This window comes from Leiobunum rupestre, chromosome 4 (assembly GCF_980474605.1).
Source record: "Leiobunum rupestre chromosome 4, qqLeiRupe1.1.hap1, whole genome shotgun sequence".
NCBI lineage: Eukaryota > Metazoa > Arthropoda > Arachnida > Opiliones > Sclerosomatidae > Leiobunum > Leiobunum rupestre.
In genome coordinates, this window is record NC_143387.1 from 50373160 (window position 1) to 50398271 (window position 25112).

The 25112-nt window shown below is 36.7% G+C and overlaps 1 protein-coding gene across 5 annotated transcripts in view; it reads left to right on the forward strand.

The window, feature by feature from the left end:
- Positions 1–25112, forward strand: part of LOC149948132 (vesicular glutamate transporter 1-like) — a 129125-nt gene that overhangs the window by 60298 nt on the left and 43715 nt on the right. For all 5 annotated transcript variants that reach the window (XM_090173016.1, XM_090173018.1, XM_090173019.1 and 2 more), the window contains exons 2-3: positions 7069–7170; positions 17406–17670. In XM_090173016.1, the coding sequence (XP_090029142.1) occupies positions 7069–7170; positions 17406–17670 (367 nt within the window). The remainder of the gene's footprint in view (positions 1–7068; positions 7171–17405; positions 17671–25112) is intronic.

Below are 25112 nucleotides of genomic sequence, written 5' to 3' on the forward strand. Positions count from 1 at the left end.
TCTATCTCCTCCTCGTAAAACTAAAGAGAGAAATTCGGGGAATACGTTCATTAAAGATACTGAACGAGCATTTTCGTGGATTCCGTGATGTCACTATTAAAATGACCGAGTCCTGTTTTTCGGAATTTTTATTTATTTAAATAAAAAATAAAAAAAGGTTATTATTCCATGATTAGTCTAATCAGAAGAAAATAGGGGGAAGTACGCTTCTAGTCAGCTTTGGAAAGGCGTCACTTTTCACGAATTTTCGCGCCAAAACGGTTTGGCGGGAAATTGCGGATGAATACATCGTTTAAAAAGTCATTTTTCTTAAATTGAACAATTGTAACATATTGCCCTTCTCATTCTCTGCTATTTGAGCTAAGGCGTATTTGCTTTCGTCGATTATAGCCGTGTTGAATCAAAACAAAAGTAGGACTACTTTTTCAGTTTGGTTTATTATGCGTAAAAAGGCGTTTTCGTGGGTCACACGACGACTTTTACGGCTCAAAGCTACAGATACGTACTTCCCCTATTTTCTTCTGGTCTAATATATTGTTTGCAAATTTAAATAAAGCGGCATTTTCGCCTCATTTTTTCGAATCTAAAAGTAAAACTAAACCTATAGACTAGTTTAAACTGGTTAACAATGTTACAGCAGGCCAAAACTATTCGCTCGCTTTGGGACGAAAAGAGTACACATTTTACTCCAAACTACCAACTTCTTCCATACTATAACAGCCAAACTGTATTTTGAAGTTGCTCGCTATTTCCTAAAAAATTACTCCAAAACTAGCGAATAGTTTTCGCCTACTATTAATGTTTTGTAGTAACTGCTAAATTTTATATCGATAAAAAGTTAAAAACATTAAAAACCCTTAAAAAGTAATTTAGGTTTCAATTTTTATTTTTCCGATCTGCGAAAAATGTTCTGGAAATTTTTCCGCATTTTATTTTTCCGGAAAATTAACAACTCTAAAATGACCTAAAGGGTGACTTTCTAAAGTTAAATTGATATTATCATAAGTTACGTAATAACAATAAGTATGTCAATTGGGAATACTTATCACCGAACTGATTTTCAGAGCTATTGCGCAACCTAGGTTTAGTTTTCAGCACAGAGCCCCCTAGTGTTTAAATATGCTTAAGGAGAAATATAATAGTAACAAGGACGATAGCACGCTACTCAGTTAGAGTGACAGTCCAAGTTGGAGGTTGACGAGAATGTCAGTGTCGAAAAAAGTTCGGTCAGAAAATTAGCATTAGTCATCCTTATTGTTATTATGTTACTTATGATATTATTTTATTTTATTGAATATTAAAGCGATATAAAAATAATTAAATTCTTAATGGTAAAATTAATTCTTTATCTACCCGAGTTGTACGAACATAAGTCAAAATCTCTACAAAAAAAAATTAGATTACTAGCGAATAGGTCCTCAAAAATTACAAATAAAAATAACAAAACACGTTTACATAAAGCGCCTTATAACTAAACTGTGTCTATGGCCGTCATTGTCAGATACCCATTCAAAAATACATGTTTTTCCCATGTTAATAATATAATTAAGTACTTTAACAGACTAAAATATAATTATCATCTTTTGTGAAATAGTTAATCGAGTTTTTTATGATTAATTGAAATTTTGTCGGTTAATTTAACCGTAACTTCAGCTACTAGCCAGGTTAAAAATTATTATTTAACGAAGTTTCCAAAAAATATATCCGATTTAATAAATTTTCGTTATATTTTCCCTCACCATCGTTACCTCGCAGCTACACACAGCGCCAAGCTCGTTTGCGGGTTACTTGGGAACTTCATTATTAGATCTATAATTCAAAATGAGCGAGCAAGACTACGAAACTCTTAAAAAATAAGAACCTTACTTCTGTAGGCAGAAAAACAATTATTCACAATTAAAACTATCATCTCCAAAAGCGGCAATTAAAGCAAAATATTATCGGTTTACTTCAGTTTAAATCCTTATTCTAAATCAACGCGGTGAGTCAAAAAAACACAGGATAAAAATTATATTATCGGTTTACTTTAGTTTAAATCATTATTCTAAATCAACGCGTTGAGTCAAAAAAAAACACAGGAAAAATATTATATTATCGGTTTACTTTAGTTTAAATCCTTATTCTAAATCAACGCGTCGAGTCAAAAAAAAAACATAGGAAAAAATTATATTATCGGTTTACTTTAGTTTTCTTTAAATCATTATTCTAAATCAACGCGTCGAGTCAAAAAACCGAAGGGAAAAAACAATATTATCGGTTTACTTTAGTTTAAATCCTTATTCTAAATCAACGCGTCGAGTCAAAAAAAAAACATAGGAAAAAAATTATATTATCGGTTTACTTTAGTTTTCTTTAAATCATTATTCTAAATCAACGCGTCGAGTCAAAAAACCGAAGGGAAAAAACAATATTATCGGTTTACTTTAGTTTAAATCATTATTCTAAATCAACGCGTCGAGTCAAAAAAACACATAAAAAATTTTTATTATCGGTTTACTTTAGTTTACTTTAATTCATTATTCTAAATCAACGCGTAGAGTCAAAAAACCGAAGGGAAAAAACAATATTATCGGTTTACTTTAGTTTAAATCCTTATTCTAAATCAACGCGTCCAGTCAAAAAAGACACAGGAAAAAAATTTTATTATCGGTTTACTTTAGTTTACTTTAAATCTTTATTCTAAATCAACGCGTCGAGTCAAAAAACCGAAGGGAAAAAACAATATTATCGGTTTACTTTAGTTTAAATCCTTATTCTAAATCAACGCGTCCAGTCAAAAAAGACACAGGAAAAAAATTTTATTATCGGTTTACTTTAGTTTACTTTAAATCATTATTCTAAATCAACGCGTCGAGTCAAAAAACCGAAGGGGAAAAACAATATTATCGGTTTACTTTAGTTTAAATCCTTATTCTAAATCAACGCGTCCAGTCAAAAAAGACACAGGAAAAAAATTTTATTATCGGTTTACTTTAGTTTTCTTTAAATCATTATTCTAAATCAACGCGTCGAGTCAAAAAACCGAAGGGAAAAAACAATATTATCGGTTTACTTTAGTTTAAATCATTATTCTAAATCAACGCGTCGAGTCAAAAAAACACAGGAAAAAAATTTTATTATCGGTTTACTTTAGTTTTCTTTAAATCATTATTCTAAATCAACGCGTAGAGTCAAAAAACCGAATGGAAAAAACAATATTATCGGTTTACTTTAGTTTAAATCCTTATTCTAAATCAACGCGTCCAGTCAAAAAAGACACAGGAAAAAAATTTTATTATCGGTTTACTTTAGTTTACTTTAAATCATTATTCTAAATCAACGCGTCGAGTCAAAAAACCGAAGGGAAAAAACAATATTATCGGTTTACTTTAGTTTACTTTAAATCATTATTCTAAATCAACGCGTAGAGTCAAAAAACCGAAGGGAAAAAACAATATTATCGGTTTACTTTAGTTTAAATCCTTATTCTAAATCAACGCGTCGAGTCAAAAAAAAACATAGGAAAAAAATTATATTATCGGTTTACTTTAGTTTTCTTTAAATCATTATTCTAAATCAACGCGTCGAGTCAAAAAAACCGAAGGGAAAAAACAATATTATCGGCTTACTTTAGTTTAAATCATTATTCTAAATCAACGCGTCGAGTCAAAAAAACACAGGAAAAAAATTTTATTATCGGTTTACTTTAGTTTACTTTAATTCATTATTCTAAATCAACGCGTCGAGTCAAAAAACCGAAGGGAAAAAACAATATTATCGGTTTACTTTAGTTTAAATCCTTATTCTAAATCAACGCGTCCAGTCAAAAAAGACACAGGAAAAAAATTTTATTATCGGTTTACTTTAGTTTACTTTAAATCATTATTCTAAATCAACGCGTCGAGTCAAAAAACCGAAGGGAAAAAACAATATTATCGGTTTACTTTAGTTTACTTTAAATCATTATTCTAAATCAACGCGTCGAGTCAAAAAACCACAGAGGGGAAAAAATGATAATCTTCCAACGAACATCGCGCGGTTGGTAGGAATATTTTTCGGGTAAAACAAAATGCGGGTTTTAGTGGCAAAGGAATACCACATTTTGGCGAGGTTAGGCGAGCACGTTGAACGTGGATAGAAGCGGAGAATCCTGCATAGGCACGGGGATCTTTTTCGAGCCGAAAAGAAAATGTGGCGTTTTTGCGGTCTCGGGCGGCGGCTGAACCACTAATCGGCTTAGAGCGAGCAATCTGGCGGGCCCATTCAAAAAGGGCTTTCATCAGCTTCCAACCAGAGCTTCCACCCTCCCCCCCCCCCCGCACTCTCGAAGCCTTATGTACCCAAAAGCGCGGCATGTTTTCGTAGAGACCATCAACCCCCCTCCCACAGATTAATTCCACATATTTCACCCCGAATACCACCTACTCCTAAAAGCGCACACGGCGGGGATGGGTGGTAATAACCACTAACCTTGAAAGTGGGAGGTTTCGCCAACCCATCGCCACAAAATCCACCCACGCTAAAGTTTGTCCATTTTGGGAAATCCCAATATTATGTTTGCGCGGCTTTCGGGAGTTAATGAAGATTAATTAATTTTAGACGCAACGCCCAGGAGCTCAAACAAATTGTCTGAACGGGCTGAAATTGGCTTATTTTTAATCACAAAGTAAAAGTTACAAAATAAAAATCGGGAAAAATTTACTAAAAGGGCCGGTCTATTTTTGGTAAAATGGCGCCTGTAAAAGTGTTCCACACGCGCTACACTGATGTTCAGAGGAGAGATAACTTTCAGGGTAAGGACTACTAACGCCATCTCGACGCCGAACGCGCAATATATTAAAAATTATTTTCACGGGAATTATGAAACTTACACCTTGAATAACTCAATACAGCCTGGTCCATGCAATATTTTCTTTAAGGCAAAGTTAGTTCAGAGATTAAATTTGACAAAAGGTTAGCTTTAGACACTAAACATAAAAAAAATCGTTAGTTTTCATTCATTGAGAGCTTTTTAACTGTCGCTAAGAGAGTAGAGGCGATTACAATCCTAAAGTCACTATTTAAATATTTTTGGTCGTAACTGAAAAAAGCAATTAATTTGAAATGAACCTAATCTAAAATATCGAAGTTCATTTCCGAAAAAAATGTCAGCTTTTTCTAAATCTGATACGAGGTTACGGCTATTTTTATTTATATACACGCAACATGCACCCGACAAGTGACAGTTTCAAACAAACGACAGCTGTTTTTGTACACGTCAATGACAATTGTTTCCGCGAAAGCAGAGTTTTCTTTTAACCAGAAGTGAATAATATATTTCTTACGAGATAAGTAGGCCATCAAAGCAGATTCCGTTGAGAGCAAATTTCCCGCCAAATCACGGATAATGTAAAAATTACAAAATGTAGGCATATTTACCTATTAAGGGGGAAGACCATTGTCTACTTTCGCGCCATTTCCATCTGAACTCTTTTAATTTTTATTTTAACTTATAAAATTAATATTTACGTGTAGAAAAACCTCTTGTTTATTGCTTAAAATAATGTTGACAAATTTAAATTTAAAAGTAATTAAATTATTACGTTTTAATTCGGACCCCCGGAGCTAAACAAGTTGGGCAAGCGCCCAAACTACCCTTTAGTTAGGACCTAATATCTCGTTAACTATTAATATTAGAATTATCAAAATTATTTTAAGCACTAGAGGAAGGTTCATCCTAATAAGAAAAATATAATTCAATTATGTAATTGTTAAAACAGAAACGTTCAGCTTGAACGAAAAAGAGGCTTTTACTGTATTCTTCCCCCTTAATAAACAATATTTTACCGTTGAAATAGTATTAAAAAATCAATATTTGACGGTCTTCAACCCGAAATATATTTTAAACGCAAACATTTTTTTTAAATCAACGGGAACCAAGGCTCAAGTCATCGAACGACTTTTAAGGCCTTTAAACAGGTGGCCGGGTTACGATGCGTATGGGTGGTGGCAAGTCCTTCGTGCCACGCGAGCCAACAGCCCCCTACACTTACTATTACCGTTAACCTCTACAAGTACGTGTTTCAAGCGAATAAAATTAACAAGATAGGTAGCTGAATACTTATCTTGTAAAATATATCTTATTTACTTCTGTTTAAACATGAAGCGAAGAGGGCCTCCCGCGGTATGGCATAACCAATATTAAGCGCGCTAAGATATAATTACAATCGGGAACGTTACACACTTAATTAGTTCAATTAATAGTCGTTCATCGAACCAATTAGTTAGGTACGCTTCTAATAGTACTCCGCTCGATCATATCGATATAAAATCGACGTTAGGGGCTCATTTAACGATCAACCACCAGGTTAAGTGATTCTTAATATTTGTGTTTTTGGATGTTGAGATATTAAGTAAGAAAATTAAATCAACTTTTTTGTATAATACATTTTTTTATTTAATTAAAATAACGACTAGTTGCGCAACCTTAAAAAATGCTTAAAAAAGTAAAAAGATAAAAGTATATAAACGCTCAACGCATTGTGTCAAAATTCAGACCTGCAGATGATGCTCCCGAACGGGTTGCGAAACTAGTAGTTTTTATAATTAAATAAAAAATATTTATTATACAAAAAAGTGGATTTATTTTCTAACTTAGTTCTTATGTATAAGTGCCTTTAATACTTATTATGTTGAGATATTTATATTTTTGAATGTTGAGATATTTATATTTTTGAATGTTGAGATATTTATATTTTTGAATGTTGAGATATTTATATTTTTGAGTGTTGAGATATTTATATTTTTGAATGTTGAGATATTTATATTTTTGAATGTTGAGATATTTATATTTTTGAATGTTGAGATATTTATATTTTTGAATGTTGAGATATTTATATTTTTGAATGTTGAGATATTTATATTTTTGAATGTTGAGATATTTATATTTTTGAATGTTGAGATATTTATATTTTTGAATGTTGAGATATTTATATTTTTGAATGTTGAGATATTTATATTTTTGAATGTTGAGATATTTATATTTTTGAATGTTGAGATGTTTATATTTATCACATTGTCTTCCCTTCTCTTTCTGGTGGATCCGTGCAGTCGACTTCCCGGCAGTGCGCCTGGGGGAGGAGTTCCCGGAGAATCATTCGAGATGCCTACCCTCAAGGCCCTCAAGAACATTCCACCGCCGGACATCGTCGGGTAAGATAGACCAGATTTCCAGATTTATCGTTCAATTTAGCGCCAACAAGCTCGAATGCCTACTCGTTGTTGGGCAAGTGATATTTCTTCCGGTCTGGGTTGATCTACATCGGGCCATAGTAACGAGGGATAGTGTATTGCCGAGGAAACACGAACCGTCGCTTCTGTCTCGTGTAACCCATTAAATAGAGCATATTCGGAACATTTCTGTCTTGTCCATAGTTCTAATGGATCGATATTCATCAGTCTATAATTCGATAGAGATGACAAAGAGGCATTTGCCATATTACGAAAATTTTAGCGGCAAACCAAAGCTTGTATTTTAGAATTAACGAATTCCATTAACGAAATTTCTGCCATCAGGTTTAACAGAAACTTAGGTTGATTGGCATTGGCGGATTAAACAATAGGCTGAACAAGCTTAAGTCTAGGGGCCCGCAATTTGCCAAAAGGTAAGGATGAGGCTAGATGAGTCAAGGTGGGAGCCCAAATAAAGCTCAAGCTTAGTTAATCCGTCACTGGCGCTAGTTACGTTCAAAACATATAGTGTGTTAGCAGGCGATTTTTGGATTAAGTTCCTGCTGTTGTTATACTCCCTTTAATGTAAAGTTGCACATATTTTATCAAAACTGCGAAAAGGTAGCAAAGTCCATAATCTTAAAGAGAGCCAAAAAACCTAAACCCTAAACAAATTTAAAGGAATTACAAAACCATAAGTCTATAATATTTTTAAATAAGTTTGTCACTTTGGGGAATATTTTACTGAGAGCTAGTAACGGAGTGACGTCATCACCAAAAGAAAATCTCCCCCTAGCGAGGCGCTGTCAAAGGCTACGTGTGACGCGTTAGCGAGCGGACGCAAAACGGTGACGAAGCCCGTAATGCAGTCTGTCTTGTGACTAGCTCTCAGTAAAACTTTTGCATCTGAAGAATATAGAAGTGTTACACTTATGTAACAATATTATAAACTTATGCTCGGACCAAATAGATCTTCGAGTCCAAATAATTAGGCATATACTTCTCTGTTCGGTTAGTCGCGTGTTAGATTCTATGCGCGGTACTGAAATTCTGGCTATTTTAGTAACTTTTTAATTAGTTTTTGGTCTGATTTTCGCGTTTTTAATTAGTTCTCGAAGTCATATTGGTTTATATGTTATTTAAATACTTTAAATTTGCTTAAGAGTTTACATCTTCTTTGCCCACTTCTATTATGGACTTTTCTTCCGTTAAATAATGTAGTTCAGTAGAGTAAGTAAGGTATGCGCTCTTCCTGCAGTGGCACCGAAAGAGGAGATACTATTTTGGCGTTACGTAATCGGCGAACGGCAGTGGTGGCGCTAGGGGGTAGGCCAGGTAGGCCACTGCCTACCTTAAAATTTTGAGGGGCCCCAAAATCACCTTATAAGGGACCCCAAATTGATCTAGAAAGGGTCTCCAAATTGTCCCAAGAGATAAAATAATTTATAAATAACAATGAAACAATTGTCGATAATGTATTTAGAAATTTTTCAGGTATCTTCTAGTAAATAAACCCAGTTCTGTTATATTTGGACTCGTTTTACTGTTGTTAGAACTTTTTTGTTCGTCATGTACATCGCTACTTTATTTTATTGAAGCATTTCGTTGAGAAAAGGGGGGTCCCGGGTCAGGGGCCCATTTATTTGGTTTGCCTACCCTCGCGAAAATTCCTGGCGCCGCCACTGGCGAACGGTCCCTAAATACGATGAGGAAAATAACTTAGGTCCTTTGAAAAACGAGGCACCATCGCTAAACACCTTGCACCATCATAAAAGGATCGAAATGTTTCGAAACAAGGCGAGTAACAAACTTAAATCTCCTCGAATTTCCCAACGACGAAAACCCTTTAAAAGGTGACTCCCCGCCCCCTCGCGCCGTTACTATGGGTGACAAAAGCCCACCAAACATACGAATTTTAGTTACATAGAAGGTTCAGCCTATTAGGATGCTCCGCAAAGCGTAGGCTTTTAATGGGTTACCATAGAGCCCCAAAATAATTGAGATTGCGACTAATAAAGGGTTTTGGTTCGGGTAATTCGACCCTCGTTTTTTTTGGCCCAAAAACTCGGATAAATTATACGGTTAAAGTTTCCCCACGCCTGGATTTTTAGACCACCGTTATAATGAGAATATTCAGGAGGTACAAAATCCAGGGGGACAGTTTTTATAACTTATTTCTAAATGCATTCATGGTTCGTGGCTTCCTTGGGTCGATATTTATCAAGCGTAACCTATTTTGGATACGGACTACTCTGCCGTGCAAAGCACAAAAGCATTAACGACCAAATTTTCGATTTACAGATTTTGGTTTTATTTCTCCTTATTTTATACGTGAAATTCAATTTTGAACTAATTTTCGAATTTAAAATTTTTGTTCTTAGAGAAATGACTTGTTGCAAAACGCATTATTTTATGTTTTTGCATTATTTTCAAACCAAAAACGCATTAATGTGTTTATTTTCTTTAAAAGTCAAATTAAAACGCATTTTTTTCGCGTTTTAAGATATGGTTTTAATGATATTTCTGAAATATCGTTTGGCCTGTAAATTGTTTAGTACCAGAATATAATTTGAGTTGAAAAATCCAAGTCTACTATATAAACTTGAAAGAAGTAAGTTGGGGTATCTAAAGGCAAAGAAAGTTTGAATTTCGCGAGTTTTCTCCATATTTTGGTTTTGGTCGTTAATGCTTTTATGCTTTGCACGGCAGTACTGTAGGGGGCGCTCCTAAAATACGTTACCAAAATGTTCGAAAAAGGGAAAGTTACCAAAATGTGACGTAACAAGTTAAATTGAAGAAACAGAATCTATCTTATATTATTTATTTTATAATTTCCCTTTGATATAGACTTTCGACCTAAGCACCTTGCTAACAAAGCGTAACAAGTTGAAAAGACCACATCCCTTAATTACGTAATAAATACTTCTGAATCCCTTGATTTAAATAGCTTCATTAACCTTAATTCGATTAAATAACATTTTATAAAATTAATATTATTTCTCCCAAAGCGTCGAAAGTCGAGAAAAATATAAATGTTTATATAAATATCTGCTGTTTCTTAAAATGATTTATAATTTTGTATTGGAAGGCTTGGATAAAAATAAATAAAAATAACTCTTTATCGGGTCACCACCCTCCAGGGTAATAATAATAATAATAATAATAATAATCATAATCATAATCAGTTAGGATAATACCAAAGGCACCATTTTAGGCCTAAGTCATCAATCAACTTTTGAGGCCATTAATGCCGGGTTACAATACGTAGGAGGGTGGTGGCAAGCCCTTAATGCCACGCCAGCTAAGAGCTCACTATTACCGTTAACGCCGCAGTCTTACGCAAACTATATCTAACTGTTTGGTAGCGGGGAACCATTTGATAAGGTTAAATTACCTCTAGTGCCGTAACGTAATTTACGAACGCCCCCTAATTCACAACTCACTATAAATTCTAGCGTATTAACTCCTAAGTCTACCTCTTCAACACAAACCAAATGAACTGTGGTAAAAAAGTGACGTCACAATGAATCCGGGTCCATTAGCGAGAGAGAGAGAATCAAATAAACAGCGCTTTTCGAGTATGTGTTTAAAGGCGGGAGAGTATAGCTTTTATTGGGTAGCTTTGAATGGGACAACATCTCTCTCCTTTGGCTATCTCGGGCAACGTAAAAATCAAAGTTGTTAAACCCGCTGACCCAAAAGAAAGTCTTTGTTAGCCGGGCAAAGAGGGAGATGGGGCGAGAGCCCAAGCAGCGCCACCTAAAGGGGGGGTGACGAAACGGGGTAACAGTAATAAAAATGGTGGCGGAGGGGGCGCGAACGGGGGGTAAAAAGCGCTTCCCACGAAAAATAGACACGTTCGCGGATTATTGATCGCCGACAAAATAAAGAAATTCCCATTTTCTTCGTCTCTCGCGTTAAAGCGCGAAGAATTCTAACCCGACACTATACCCGTGTGTTACGCGGGAGGTACGGTTTGCGTTCGTTTAGCCCGTACGGTACGAGGCGATGGCATCTTCTTTCTCGGCCGACAGTCGGATCAACGGGCGATTCGCACCAGCCGGGGTGGGCGGACGCCATTGGGCGGTCGGGTCGGCGAGCCAAGACGCAGTCTACCACCTCGCAGCCAATAGAGAATCCCGGCACGCGCCGCATCAGGGCGTGGCTCCGGCGATGGAGAAGGGACGCTCGGAGGCTGCGCGCCGGATCTTCATCCTGAGCGTTATTTTATCCTTTCTTGCGCCGTTTTCTAGCCAACACTTCGCCATGGCGGATCTAGAATGCACTTGGTCCCAACTACTCGCGTTATCACCCCACTTCGATCTACTTTTAATGAAAGTTCAATTATAATTAAAATCTTATCTTCTGAAGGAAATTTCTGGAACCGGTGTAATCTGAAACTCGCCTTAATTTAGTAAATTTTCCAAACATTGTAATAAAATCGTAGACGTAGACTACGGCTTATTATTATAGTTTTAAATTCACCTTCAACTCGTCAATGTATTCTTATTTATTTATTTCAGTACTGTTGTTCAAGATTATATATAAATAAGTATCTAGATCGCGATGTTTATACGAAACACTCGATGCATAAAAGTTTAAATTGTAACCTCAGAATGCTTCGTTAGCAATAGCAACTTGCCTTGACGAAAAGCCGTCTAAGTTTAGTGTAAAAGCCTAACCTCTATACCAGGAAATCTCAAAATTGAAAATCATTGAACACCAGCCATGAACCCGACAAACTTTAGCACATCGTTAATTTTTGTATAAAGTATTATAAATAATTATACTTAAAGCAAGTGTCGGCTCGACGTGAATTAGCTCTTTTTTTCAACAGATGTCGCTAGCGTCGAAATCAAAACAAGATGCTTAAGCTACATTTTGACCCAAAAGACGGGACCTAAAAGTACCCCTCGCGTTGATTAGCTCGTTTGTAAATCTGTCAAGTTGTAAATCTGTCAATAAGTTAAATTATATTAATTTTAAACAATATTTTATATGAGATATATAATTTATGTTGAAGTCCACTAAGTAGAGTATAAGTTATCTAATTATAATAATTATAAATGGTTTTCTGACGACGTTATTGTTTCGCTATTTTGAATTTTAGCTTCCTTTGCCATTAATAGATGGCACCACGCTCTCCAGTAAAGTCATTTTTTCGAAAAATCGGAAAAACTCATTGGGCACATCTCTAATCACAAGGGCCTTATCATAATACAGGTGGCAATGATAGAGCCGACAGTTGCTTTAAGTAGTTATCTTTTTCGCGGGTAGATGGGGTTTTTCAATACGAGTTGAAGCCTCGAAAGAAATGAGCGCTCTCTATAAGAAGAAAGTAATTCTATAAAATAAATATTTTTGTTTTTAAAACCGAAAGAAATATTTTATCTCCACAAATAACCAATACGAACGTCGTCATTGCCATCTCTAATAACCAGGGCCTTATCATAATGCAGGTGGCAATGATAGAGCCGACATTTGCTTTCAGGTATAAATCCGAAAGGTACAAATCGCAGGGGTTGAAACAGGGTGCATTCCAAAGTGACTGAAGAAAAGAGGAAAGTTCAAAATGTCCCGTCTACGTCAGACGCCAAATAAAAGGGAGGAAAAATAAGGGGGAGAGAGTTGGTGGAAAGTGGGTTACAACGGCGTCATAAACACCCCCAGCGAGGGAAAGGAAACACCGGACCTCTCCTTCCGAAATGGTCCCTCCCCCCTCCATCCCATCCCCGTATACCACGAGGAAACAAAAGCTCTACATCTACGCGGAGATGCGCCAGTTGCGGAAATGGGACGAGGGGGTGGGGAATTTCGCCCACCCGAAGTGCCCCACCCCATCCTAGGCGTCTTTAACTGATTTGCAGGATGCTTTATTTTAGCGAACGATCGCCAAAGTCGATAACCAGCGAGACGAGAGAGGGGGCTTAATTGCGAGATTTCAACGGGAGTTTAAAAAGTGCAAAATGCGGCGCCGTTTTCGAGACTGAGTGCCCAATAAAATTTTCGGTTAGGGGGGGTTAAATTATCGAATTAAAACCCTACCTCCTTCGATTCGATTGAGGAAATTCGATGAAAAGAATTAATGAAATTTACCAAAATACGAGTGAAATGGTTTATTTATTATTAGAGCAGTCTTAAAAACAACGTTTCGATTGTTTCTCCACTATAGCTCCCAGAAGAAATTGGTTCGATCCCAGGCTTCCCAGCTTGTGGCATTGGGTCAAAACTCGGAACAACTTTTTTCGCTTTGAGTTTCCAAGTTCTTTCCACACTAGCTACAGGAGTTTCCCCCCGAGTTATTCGGTTTCCCCTTTCCCTAAGAACTTGTAGGTAATAGTTAGTGTATGCAGGGTCGGATGATTGGGGGCCCTGTGCAAAGTAGAATTTGGGGCCCTTTAAATAATTCAGACCTTACTTTTTGACTTAAAATAATAATATTAAAAAAATGGAAAAACATTTATTTCGAAGACGGGGGCCCCCTTAGCCTCGGAGACCTATGTGCCATGGCACTCTTGGCACATGCCTTACTACGGCCCTGAGTGTAGGAAGCTGTGGCATGAAGGGCTTGCCACCGTCCGAAGCAATGTAAGCCGGCCACCTGAATGAATTTCATTAAAGGTCGCTAGATGTCTTGGGCCTAGGGTGATGCCTTCATGTCAGTGGCGTAAATAGCGCCCCTGCAGACCCCGCGGCGCGGGGGGGTGAGAACTAGGGGGCCCCAAACGTTTATGATTAAAATCTGTGCTATTTGAAAGGGCCCCGAGTCGTTTTTCGCTGGGGGGCGGCCCGGAGTTCCTAGTTACGCCACTGCTTCATGCAACTGAGTATCAAATTATATTCTTATACTCTCTGACAGAATGTGACACTAATTATACAATTAAATACGGCTGATTAAATTTTATTGTGAAAACCAAACATTTTCCACTGATTCGGTTTGAGATAAAAACATATCAGGCTTGTTGCTTTATTATTTGAAAATCATTATTCTCGTGACATAAGCTCAGCTTCGGGACACGCGAGTTTTGCGTTTACATGCCTTCCTTACATAGGCTCCCACCAAAATCTGCCTAGGGCCCCACCTTCAGTAAATGCGGCACTGGCATTGTACGTAATCATTTAATCCAATCAGGAGACAGGCGTTTTTCGTCGACTTGATCCACAAAACGTTTCCGGGATTTCGCGATTTAACCGGCGAAGAAAATTACTCATGATTATTGGAAAAATACCTGCACTCTAACCAAATTACTTGGTAATCATAAATAAAGGAATTTATTATTAATATAATAATAATAATCAGCTAGGCTAATACCCAAGGTACCACCTTAGGCCTAAGTCATCAAGCGACTTTTAAAGCCATTAATGCAGGTGGCCGGGTTACAATGCCTATTTTCGTTCAATTAAAAATATTTTAGAAACTACATTTCGCTCTAAGTCTTTATAAAACTATTAAAGACTAAAATTCGGTTATAAATAAGTAAATATTAATAGGAAGAATTATTTTTAAATTTTAAATAGTTAGGCGTAGTTTTTCAGCAGTGATGTGGTGCGAGAAATTAGCGCTAATTTAAAAATGTCTCGAGCCCGTGTTTAAATTTTGTGGCCATGATAGATACTTTTCTACTAAACTTCAAAATAAAATCGTACAAAAATGAAATGTTTCGTGTTGGAATGGTTTGAATGTGATCAGGGTCGAGTTACTGACTTGGAAATTATGAAATTTCCTAGGACCCGCACTTTCAAAGGGCCCAGCAGGGGCGGATTTAGGCAAGGTATTTATGGGCTGCAGCCCAAGGCTCCCTTCGCGGTCAAAAAGTAAAAATTATTCAAATTTCATTTAATTAAGTTTTTTATTTTTTATTTACCCTGTAAAATGCATCTGGTTCACCCAAACTTGATTAACAGTGTTAGTCCAGATTCTAAAGGCAGATTCACTTACGGTTAATTTGAAATAACGGTCTAGCTTAACCCTTGTCGATTTTAAGGCTCAGCGTTCGGAAAAAAAATTTTCCGTTCATTTCTTTTATATCCATATCGAATTTTTTTTGATGAATTGAAATTTTGGCGGTTAATTTATCCGTTAACCCGAGCTCTAGTCCATTTACTTGTAATATTTTGAACCGTTGGTGGATTTCTATTGTTCGATTTCACTTACGGTTATTTTAGGAAGAAAATAAAATTATACATTGGGGACCGGTTAGGACACTTTGTCCGAGGGGATAGTCACTTACGAAATCTGCTGTACAAACAGTGAGAAATCGAAATAATTATTTCCGGAAATCTAGAAATGCAGGAGAAATATTACAAATCTCGAGAAATCCAAAGAAATATTAGAAATCTCGAGAAATCCAAAGAAATAATATAAATCTCGAGAAATCCAAAGAAATAATATAAATCTCGAGAAATCCAAAGAAATATTAGAAATCTCGAGAAATCCAAAGAAATATTAGAAATCTCGAGAAATCCAAAGAAATAATATAAATCTCGAGAAATCCAAAGAAATAATATAAATCTCGAGAAATCCAAAGAAATATTAGAAATCTCGAGAAATCCAAAGAAATAATATAAATCTCGAGAAATCCAAAGAAATATTAGAAATCTCGAGAAATCCAAAGAAATAATATAAATCTCGAGAAATCCAAAGAAATAATATAAATCTCGAGAAATCCAAAGAAATATTAGAAATCTCGAGAAATCCAAAGAAATATTAGAAATCTCGAGAAATCCAAAGAAATAATATAAATCTCGAGAAATCCAAAGAAATATTAGAAATCTCGAGAAATCCAAAGAAATATTAGAAATCTCGAGAAATCCAAAGAAATAATATAAATCTCGAGAAATCCAAAGAAATATTAGAAATCTCGAGAAATCCAAAGAAATATTAGAAATCTCGAGAAATCCAAAGAAATAATATAAATCTCGAGAAATCCAAAGAAATATTAGAAATCTCGAGAAATCCAAAGAAATAATATAAATCTCGAGAAATCCAAAGAAATATTAGAAATCTCGAGAAATCCAAAGAAATATTAGAAATCTCGAGAAATCCAAAGAAATAATATAAATCTCGAGAAATCCAAAGAAATATTAGAAATCTCGAGAAATCCAAAGAAATAATATAAATCTCGAGAAATCCAAAGAAATATTAGAAATCTCGAGAAATCCAAAGAAATATTAGAAATCTCGAGAAATCCAAAGAAATAATATAAATCTCGAGAAATCCAAAGAAACAATATAAATCTCGAGAAATCCAAAGAAATATTAGAAATCTCGAGAAATCCAAAGAAACAATATAAATCTCGAGAAATCCAAAGAAATATTAGAAATCTCGAGAAATCCAAAGAAATATTAGAAATCTCGAGAAATCCAAAGAAATAATATAAATCTCGAGAAATCCAAAGAAATATTAGAAATCTCGAGAAATCCAAAGAAATATTAGAAATCTCGAGAAATCCAAAGAAATAATATAAATCTCGAGAAATCCAAAGAAATATTAGAAATCTCGAGAAATCCAAAGAAATATTAGAAATCTCGAGAAATCCAAAGAAATAATATAAATCTCGAGAAATCCAAAGAAATATTAGAAATCTCGAGAAATCCAAAGAAATATTAGAAATCTCGAGAAATCCAAAGAAATATTAGAAATCTCGAGAAATCCAAAGAAATATTAGAAATCTCGAGAAATCCAAAGAAATAATATAAATCTCGAGAAATCCAAAGAAATATTAGAAATCTCGAGAAATCCAAAGAAATATTAGAAATCTCGAGAAATCCAAAGAAATAATATAAATCTCGAGAAATCCAAAGAAATATTGTAAATCTAGAGAAATATACGGAAATATTTTCAATATTTCTAGAAATCGAGTAATCCAAAGAAATATTGGAAATCGAGAAATGGAAAGAAATATTGGAAATCGAGAAATCGAAAGAAATATTGGAAATCTCGAGAAATCGAAAGAAATATTGCAAATCTCTAGAATTAAACTGAAATAATTTTGATTTTTCTGGAAATGGAGAAATCCAAGGAAATCTCGAGATATCGAAAGAAATGTTCTAAATCTAGAAAAATAAACGGAAATATTTTGGTTATTTCTGGAAATATTTGGAAATCAGAAATCTGGTGTAGAAACGTTGTCGAAGTGGCTACCCCGTCGATTCGTCTGTAGGGCCGGGAAATCTGTTAACATTGTCCTGAACGTGATGATTTGTTTTCATGGCAGGAAACTGAAGAAGAAGGAAGACGAGAAGGGGTTCATGAAACATGACGAGCTGGAGGAGGAGTTCTACGGCGGCGAGGTGGAGCCGGAGGAGAAAAAGTCTTGGAAGAGGTACTTGGAACCCAACTGCCCCTGCTGCCCCAACATGGCCAAGAGATTCCTCATGGCGCTACTCTCCTCCATCGGATTCTTAATAAGCTTCGGAATTCGATGCAATCTTAGCGTAGCTATCGTCAAAATGGTCGGCCCAAGTGATAACACTACAGAGGTAAATGCCATCCACCTTACTCTTTATAAATTCCAAAATAAAACCTTTTTCCTATCAAAGAATACCTACAGGGTTCGTACAAAATTTCCGGAATTAATTTCCCGGACATTTCCAGGTTTTCCCTGACCAAATTGTCAAATTTTCCCTGTCCATTTTTGTTGAATAAATGAATGGTTTTAGGTAAAATCTTGAAAAATATTTATTATGTATTTTAATACATCTTTAAAAAAATTATTTTTTTGTGGTCATTTTAAAATTCCCTTATTTTTTAGACCATTTTTAAATTCAAAAGTCGCTTGATGACTTAGGCCTAAGGTGGTGCCTTGGGTATTAGCCTAGCTGATTATTATCTTTATTATTATTCCCTTACCTTTTTAGACCTTTTTTTAATTCATTGAATTTTCCCTGACCTTTTTGAATCATTTTCATTTTCAAATTCCCTGACTTTTCCCTGACCTTTTGGAATCATTTTCAAATACCCTAACTTTTCCCTGACCTTTTGGGGTAATTTTCAAATTCCTTGACTGTTCCAGGTTTTCCATATTGTGTACGAACCCTAGTAGCTGGGGCTTAGATAAAACTATTCTATTTAAGAGCCTATAGAGACTTGGCACTCTGTAGCTTTGGAAAGGGCCGCCATTGTGGTCATATTTTTCTCCCCACGATAAAAACTATTGAAAAAAAAACTGTGACGTAGCACTGCCAAGTTCCTATTGGTTAAAATTTAGTTTAAAGACAAAAACATTTATGCTTAGTTCTTATAAAACTGCAGACTTACGTACATTTATTTCCAAGATAATTATGGAAAAAGGTAAAGCAGTGGAAATAGTATAATAACATGAAAAGAGTCTAGTTAGGTAACGGAGAACGTAATAGTCGACCAGACGAAAAATTGAAAGTGACACCATCTGTCGGGGATTTGTTTTAAAACCAATTTTCTTCACACAAAAATTGAGAATCTTCAAACTTTTTTGCTATTCATAATTACTTATTTTATTGAAATCGATAGAATCAATTTTTACTCAAGTTTGACGAGCTAAATTAAGAGTGAAATCGAACTAATTATAGATATTTTCTCGGAAAAATACAATAAAACCTTCTAACGACAATACTAGATGGCGCTATACAATTGAGAAAATAGAGGGTTTCCGTTTAAGAGAGGAGTTTAGGCGTAGAAAGAAGACTCATACGTTCTCAGTAACCTAAATACGTGCTAGTGGTCATTATCCATAGTTTTATTATCGGGGAGGGAATGCAGTTTAAAACTACTAATATAGTGCCGCTTGGTGAGAATCTCCAGACCTTAGGAAGCACCGAAGAAATTTGTTTTTAGCCTCTCTGCGGCAACGCTATCGCCATCTATCCAAGTTACAATGTACAGAAGACTATTTAAAAAACACGAAAGGGAGTACATAATCCATCCCACTCTGGTGTTCTTTGTACATTCAGTAAATCTTTAACATTGGAAAGCGTATGAACTGACACAATAGGCGCTTAAATAAACCCCTCTCTGACTGTCTTGCCCCCCGGTTGAAAAATGCTGCCAGATCTATGCGTTGAAAATTCTCAGTTTTGGCAGTATAAAGATAAACCATAGACAAACCTGCTATATGTCCAATCGCTGCAGCACAAACTCTATAATCGGCTGTGAATTATCTTTTATTTAAAGGACTATTTTGGTCATTTAGTCAGGATAGTATATATATATATATATTATAGAGTTTGAGCTGCTGCGACTGGACATATAACAGGTTTGTCTATGGTTTATCTTTATACTGCCAAATAAAATTATTCATAAGTTTATCACTTTGGGTAATATTTTACTGTAAGCTAATAACGAAGTGCGGTCATCACAAGAATAAAATCTCCCCCTAGCGAGGCGCTGTCAAAGGCTACGTGTGACGCGTTAGAAAGCGGACGCAAAACGGCGACGAAGCCCGTAATGTAGTCTGTCTTGTGAATAGCTCTCACTAAAACTTTTACTTGTAAAGAATAGGAAGCGTCACACTTATGCAAGAACTTTTATATACTTATGGTAATAAGTACTTCCAGCACATTTTATTAGCAAACTGTATCGTAAACCGGAAGACGCGGAGATGGTGGGTGTAGACGATCAGTGACTGGTAGCGTTGTTTCCCCATATAGTTGTCTTGAAATATGTTTTCATCCTATTTCTGGGGAATATGATAAGAGACGAAATCAGTCTAGCATATCAACCGCGATACAAAAGAGCGCCTGTGCCGTAGCTTAAATATAAAAGCCACGATCGAGTCCTTCGTGCAGGCGCGCATCGGGCCAACGCGTATCTCATAAGTCACCCGCTATCGCAGCCCCCTTTCTTGCCTTCTATTCCCGATGGATATTTCCATACTCCGCCCCCTGGTGGAGTGAAGCGAAATGATTCGGATTCCCCGCGCGTGGCCGTTACGCGTCCATCACCCTTCCAATTTCTAGCCTCCCCCTCCCTCTTGGACCGGAGCCAACTTGGACAAAGCGTTCGGCCACGTTCGGCCACCATCCCAGCGCGACTAGACCGAATGTCTCCAGAGACGCAATAACCGAATAAAGAATTCACTTACGAACATTGCGTTCCACACGGAAGATTCGGGACACCGTCTTGTTTTAGTAGACGAAATTTCCGGAGCCTACGAACTTTGACCTCCAGGTTATGTTTTTGTTATATACGTATTGCAAACGGGGTTGTTGAACCCATCGCTAGCTTGAGATATTTACTTCCGCTATGAAAGAAATTTTTTGGTTTATCTTTTTACATTTTTTCATCGTCATAATAAAAAATTACTTACCCGGTTCAGGCTGCTAAGACGGTTGTGGATAAGTAACGATCTTATTGTGGACGTTTTCCAATCACATTTAGTTTGTGATTTTAATTTTTTAATGAAATTTAGTTTCTCAGTAATTTCAAAAGATGACGCTTAAAATACTGCCCATTTACAAGACGTAGCAGTTTGGAACGTATTCTACCGGGTTCTACGATTTTTATTTACTACGAAAACGTCTGATTCGTTTTATAACCCGTTGCTAGTAACATCATAAGTAACATAATAACAAAAAGTATGATAATTAACGAGATTTACAACCAAACTGATTTTCATAGTTATTGCGTAATCAAGATGTTTTCTCAGCACAGAGCCCTCTAGTGTCTATAATAAGCGAGACTTCCGCTAAGCCGAAATATCTGGTTTCCGAAAGATAGGCGGAATATAAGGCTAAAATGATAAAAATTAAAAAAGGTTTTCTCAGCGCCACGAGCTCATGTTTTTTTATCACGCGTGATACGCACGCGGGCTTCTAAACAAAGCCAAAGCCCCTCGCGACTCCAGAACGTGCTCTCCGATATTAGGCTAAAATTTTTATCAAAAAGGAGTCATCCAAAACAGTAAGTCGCGAGTCCAAGGCACAGCTTGAAGAGAGTATCAATGCCGAAAAAATGGTTCGGTTAGAAAATTAGCATTAAAGCAATAGGAAGTGTAATATTTATTGTTATTATGTTACTTATGGTAACATGTAGTTTTATTTTAACTCACAAAATACAATACACGTGGCAAGGCTTAGCTAAAGCAAAACTAAACTACGCCTGCATAGTGAGCAAAAATAACGCTTTTTTTCGGAAAACTAAACATAAAACAGGGTTGCCAATTCATGAATGAACAATATCCCAAGATTTCTACGACTTAAATACGAAATTCGTAATTTACCCCTATCCTACTAGACCTTTTTCTAGAGTTGGAATAATAAGATTGAGCAAATTTGAACGGTTTTTGTTTTAGAAAGGATTTCAAATATAATTCACGTAAAATATTCCACCAAACCTAGCCATTTCGGAAATTGAGTTGACGAAAAGTCAGTTTCTTCCCCTCCCAAAAAACAACGTTACTTCGCTACGCCACATTAAGCAAGAGAGGCGTGGTTTATTTCTGCGGGGAAAACATTAATATAGCACTAACAAATTCATACTCCTGAAAAATCAATAAAAAAGTGTACTACACTTTTCGATAATAAAAATCAAATATTGTAAATGAAGAATAGTAAGTGTAACTATAGAGGTATACACTTGGAATGACTAAGGTTCCATTGGGACGGTGATACGAAAGCGCGCCGAGAAAAAGGCGGGGCTTAACTACGTCAAGTGTAAGACGTAACACGACATTTCAAATTCATTGGCTCGAGGTTTAACGTGAAAAGAATGCGTCGTCATGGTAACAAATAGGCGATCTTCCCACCCAAAAAAGGCTTATAAAACAATGGATTTAAAAACCTCAATTTGTTATCGTACTTAATATTTTGAAGTAATTATAATGTCCTTCGCGAAAGAAGTGTAGTGATACATAATTTCAGGTATTTGTATGGTTATAAAAGAGATAATCAGGTAAGCTAATAATATAATAACCATGACTAGGCTTAATGACGAGTTTTCGTCGAATGAGGGTAGCGAGGCGCCAGAGTTTTTCTCGTGAGTTTTCCCGCTTTAAGACACGCCCGTTTCTATGAGCTTCATCGCGGCCGTAAAAATCTTCCTTAGACATTCCAAGTGTATACCTATATACTTTCCTGGTGTTACATTTATGGAATAATCATATAGGCTTATGCAAATACAAATAAGCCCTTTGGATCGCAATTGCGACACCTAGCATCCGACTAGAATCTGCTAGATGTTCTCATCTAAGCGTGGCATTATACTGAACAGCTCAGCCTCTATGAACGGACTTTACTATAAGGGGACGGTTTTGGGCAGTATCTTCCCCAATGCTTTTCGCCCGGTTCTATGATTGTCTGTTTGTCGGGAGGGTCGCAAAAAAAGGGGAAAACACTTTTTTTAGATCTTCAAGGTCAGTTCGATGAAAAATTAAATGGTAACCAGTTAGTTCACGCCGAGGTTCACGCTATGGAGAGAACAAATATATGAATTTTGTTAGTTTTTTTAAAATTTTATGTTTTGTTAATTTAGACGAGGTAAATCAAGTGTTATTTTACTCGCTTTTAGCATTAATTAGTAGATAAAATATGGTTAAAAAACAGTGTATGTATTCTTTATGTTGTAATAAGGACAATTCAATAAAGCCTAGGTCAAATTCTAGTAGTGAAATTCGGTAATTTCCATTTGACGGAACGACCTTGAATGAACTATTTTGAGGTACTGCTAACCTTTTTCCAGCCCCGCTGAGTTGGCCGCAAACGGAATGTGGTCTGACTACAGAAATAGATTGATAAACCGTCCCCTTATAGTAAAGTCCGTGCTCTATGGCAAACGAAAGAGAGTAAGTTTCTACATGACCTTTAACCTTTAGCGTGTACACCCCGAGATAATTCATCTCCGAGACAGAAACATCCATTAGACTAAACAGGCAAAAATATGAAAACAAGACTCCGTTTTTTTGGCATACGTCTAAATATATTTCTAGGCAAATCTCATCTAGAAAAGAAGATTGTACAAACAGTGACAAGCGCCTTCGTGCTTTGGCGACTGGCGTAATGGAAATGTCACATCCCGGAGGGAAGGAGGGGGGGGGACTTCTGGGAGAGGATTTTAAAAAGGCCTATAAACAGGGCTTTACAGCGCCTTCTATTGTTTTTCGTCGACGAAAGAAAAACACTCGAAACTAAATCTCGCTATCTCCCGGAGGGAATTTCCCGTCGAGTGCAATAAAACAGCGAGATCCCCTTCTGAGAGACTGCTGACCAGTGGGCAATTGGTCATCGAGAGGAAACGGAAGTACTAAATGTTCTCTTTTAGAACACTTCATTACTTTAAAATTGCTTTTTTATTTACTCCCAAACTTAGTGACTTTGTTCAATTTGAAACTTGGAAAATTGAAATTTGATTTAAAATGACAAACTTCCTCACATCATAAGTCTATAATAATGTTCCATAAGTTTGTCACTTTGGTGAATATTTTACTGAGAGCTAGTAACGGAGTGACGTCATCACAAGAAATAAATTTCCCCCTAGCGAGGCGCTGTCAAAGGCTACGTTCAGTGAAGCTCAACGGTCTCAACGTTGACAACTTTTTTTCACTGAACGGTTTTTGTAATTTCCGGTTTTGGCAACGTTAGCTCAACAAACTCAACGATTGACAGAGCAGGTTTCTTCGTTGTTTAACGGAATCGTGACGTCACAGCACGTGGCAAGGCTAGCTGCGGACGACATTTTACAAAAATTACAACAATCGTAAAGATAGGATAAAAAGGGTCAACGGAATCAACGCAAACGTAAAACGGTATAAGACCGTTAAGCTTCACTGAACGTAGCCAAAGGCTTCGTGTGACGCGTTAGCGAGCGGACGCAAAACGGTGACGAAGCCCGTAATGCAGTCTGTTTTGCGAATAGCTTTCAGTAAAACTTTTGCAAGTGGAGAAAAGGAAGTGTCACACTTATTTAACAGTATTATACACTTACGCTCACATCTATCACAGCCTGATAGTCGTCCAATAAGGCTCCAGGGGCCCTCGTGTCTTTGAATCTTTCTTCCGACCACAAGGCGCTTTTAAAAATCTCATAATGCAATACCAAAATAGAGTGAAATATTGAGTTTGCTTTTTGGCGGGATTAAAATTCGAATTAAAGCGTGGAATTAAGGAAGAAGTCGGGATCTCCCGGGGATGAAGAGAAGAGTGGATTCTGTAGCGTCAAATGAATATGAATGGCTCCGTGGACACGCTGGGGATGGGTGGTAGGCGAGGGCGGACGCGGTAGGGGGTAGTTGATGATCCCTGAGGTACTCTAGCGGGGGGTTTATGTCTCTCCCCGCGGCGACGAGGATCGAGCCCGGCCTAAAAAGCTGCCGACTTAATGTACGCGAGGCCTAGGCCGGCGTGTTACCCGGGCCACTCTCATTCTAGTAGGCTTTCCCGCCCGTAGACGTATATTGTCGCGCTTCCCGTTCTAATGGACGTATCATGTCGAGGCATTTACTGACGCTTAAAGAGATGCGGGAGCGGGGCCTCAACAGTGCCTCGGAACTCTCGTTTCCAAAAGAAAAGATCACCTAACACGCGAAACCCAAAGATCACCTGACTTTACGCTACCAACGGTTCATCAAGCTAGCAGTATTCGTACTTCACGAAACAGTGCGTCATGTACATTTTTGCGTCTGTTGAAGTCCTGACTTCACGCTACCAACGGTTCATCAAGCTAGTAGTATTCACCTACAGACGAAACGTGCGTCCAAAGCGTCATCGGTTGAAGTCATTGTGAAGCTAACATTTAACTAAAACATTCTACGCTTTACTTATCGTGCACGGGCTAAACTAAACGATCAGCCAATGACAATAGGCGCTGCATACAGTGCAAGTTACTCAAAAACGCCGCGTTGTGAGCGTCGACGAGAAAATTTATGTTAGGCCTAACCTAGATTTTTTGCGTCGACGTTCGCCATTTTGAAAAATTAACATGTACTAGGCCTAACGTAGACTTTTTACGTCGT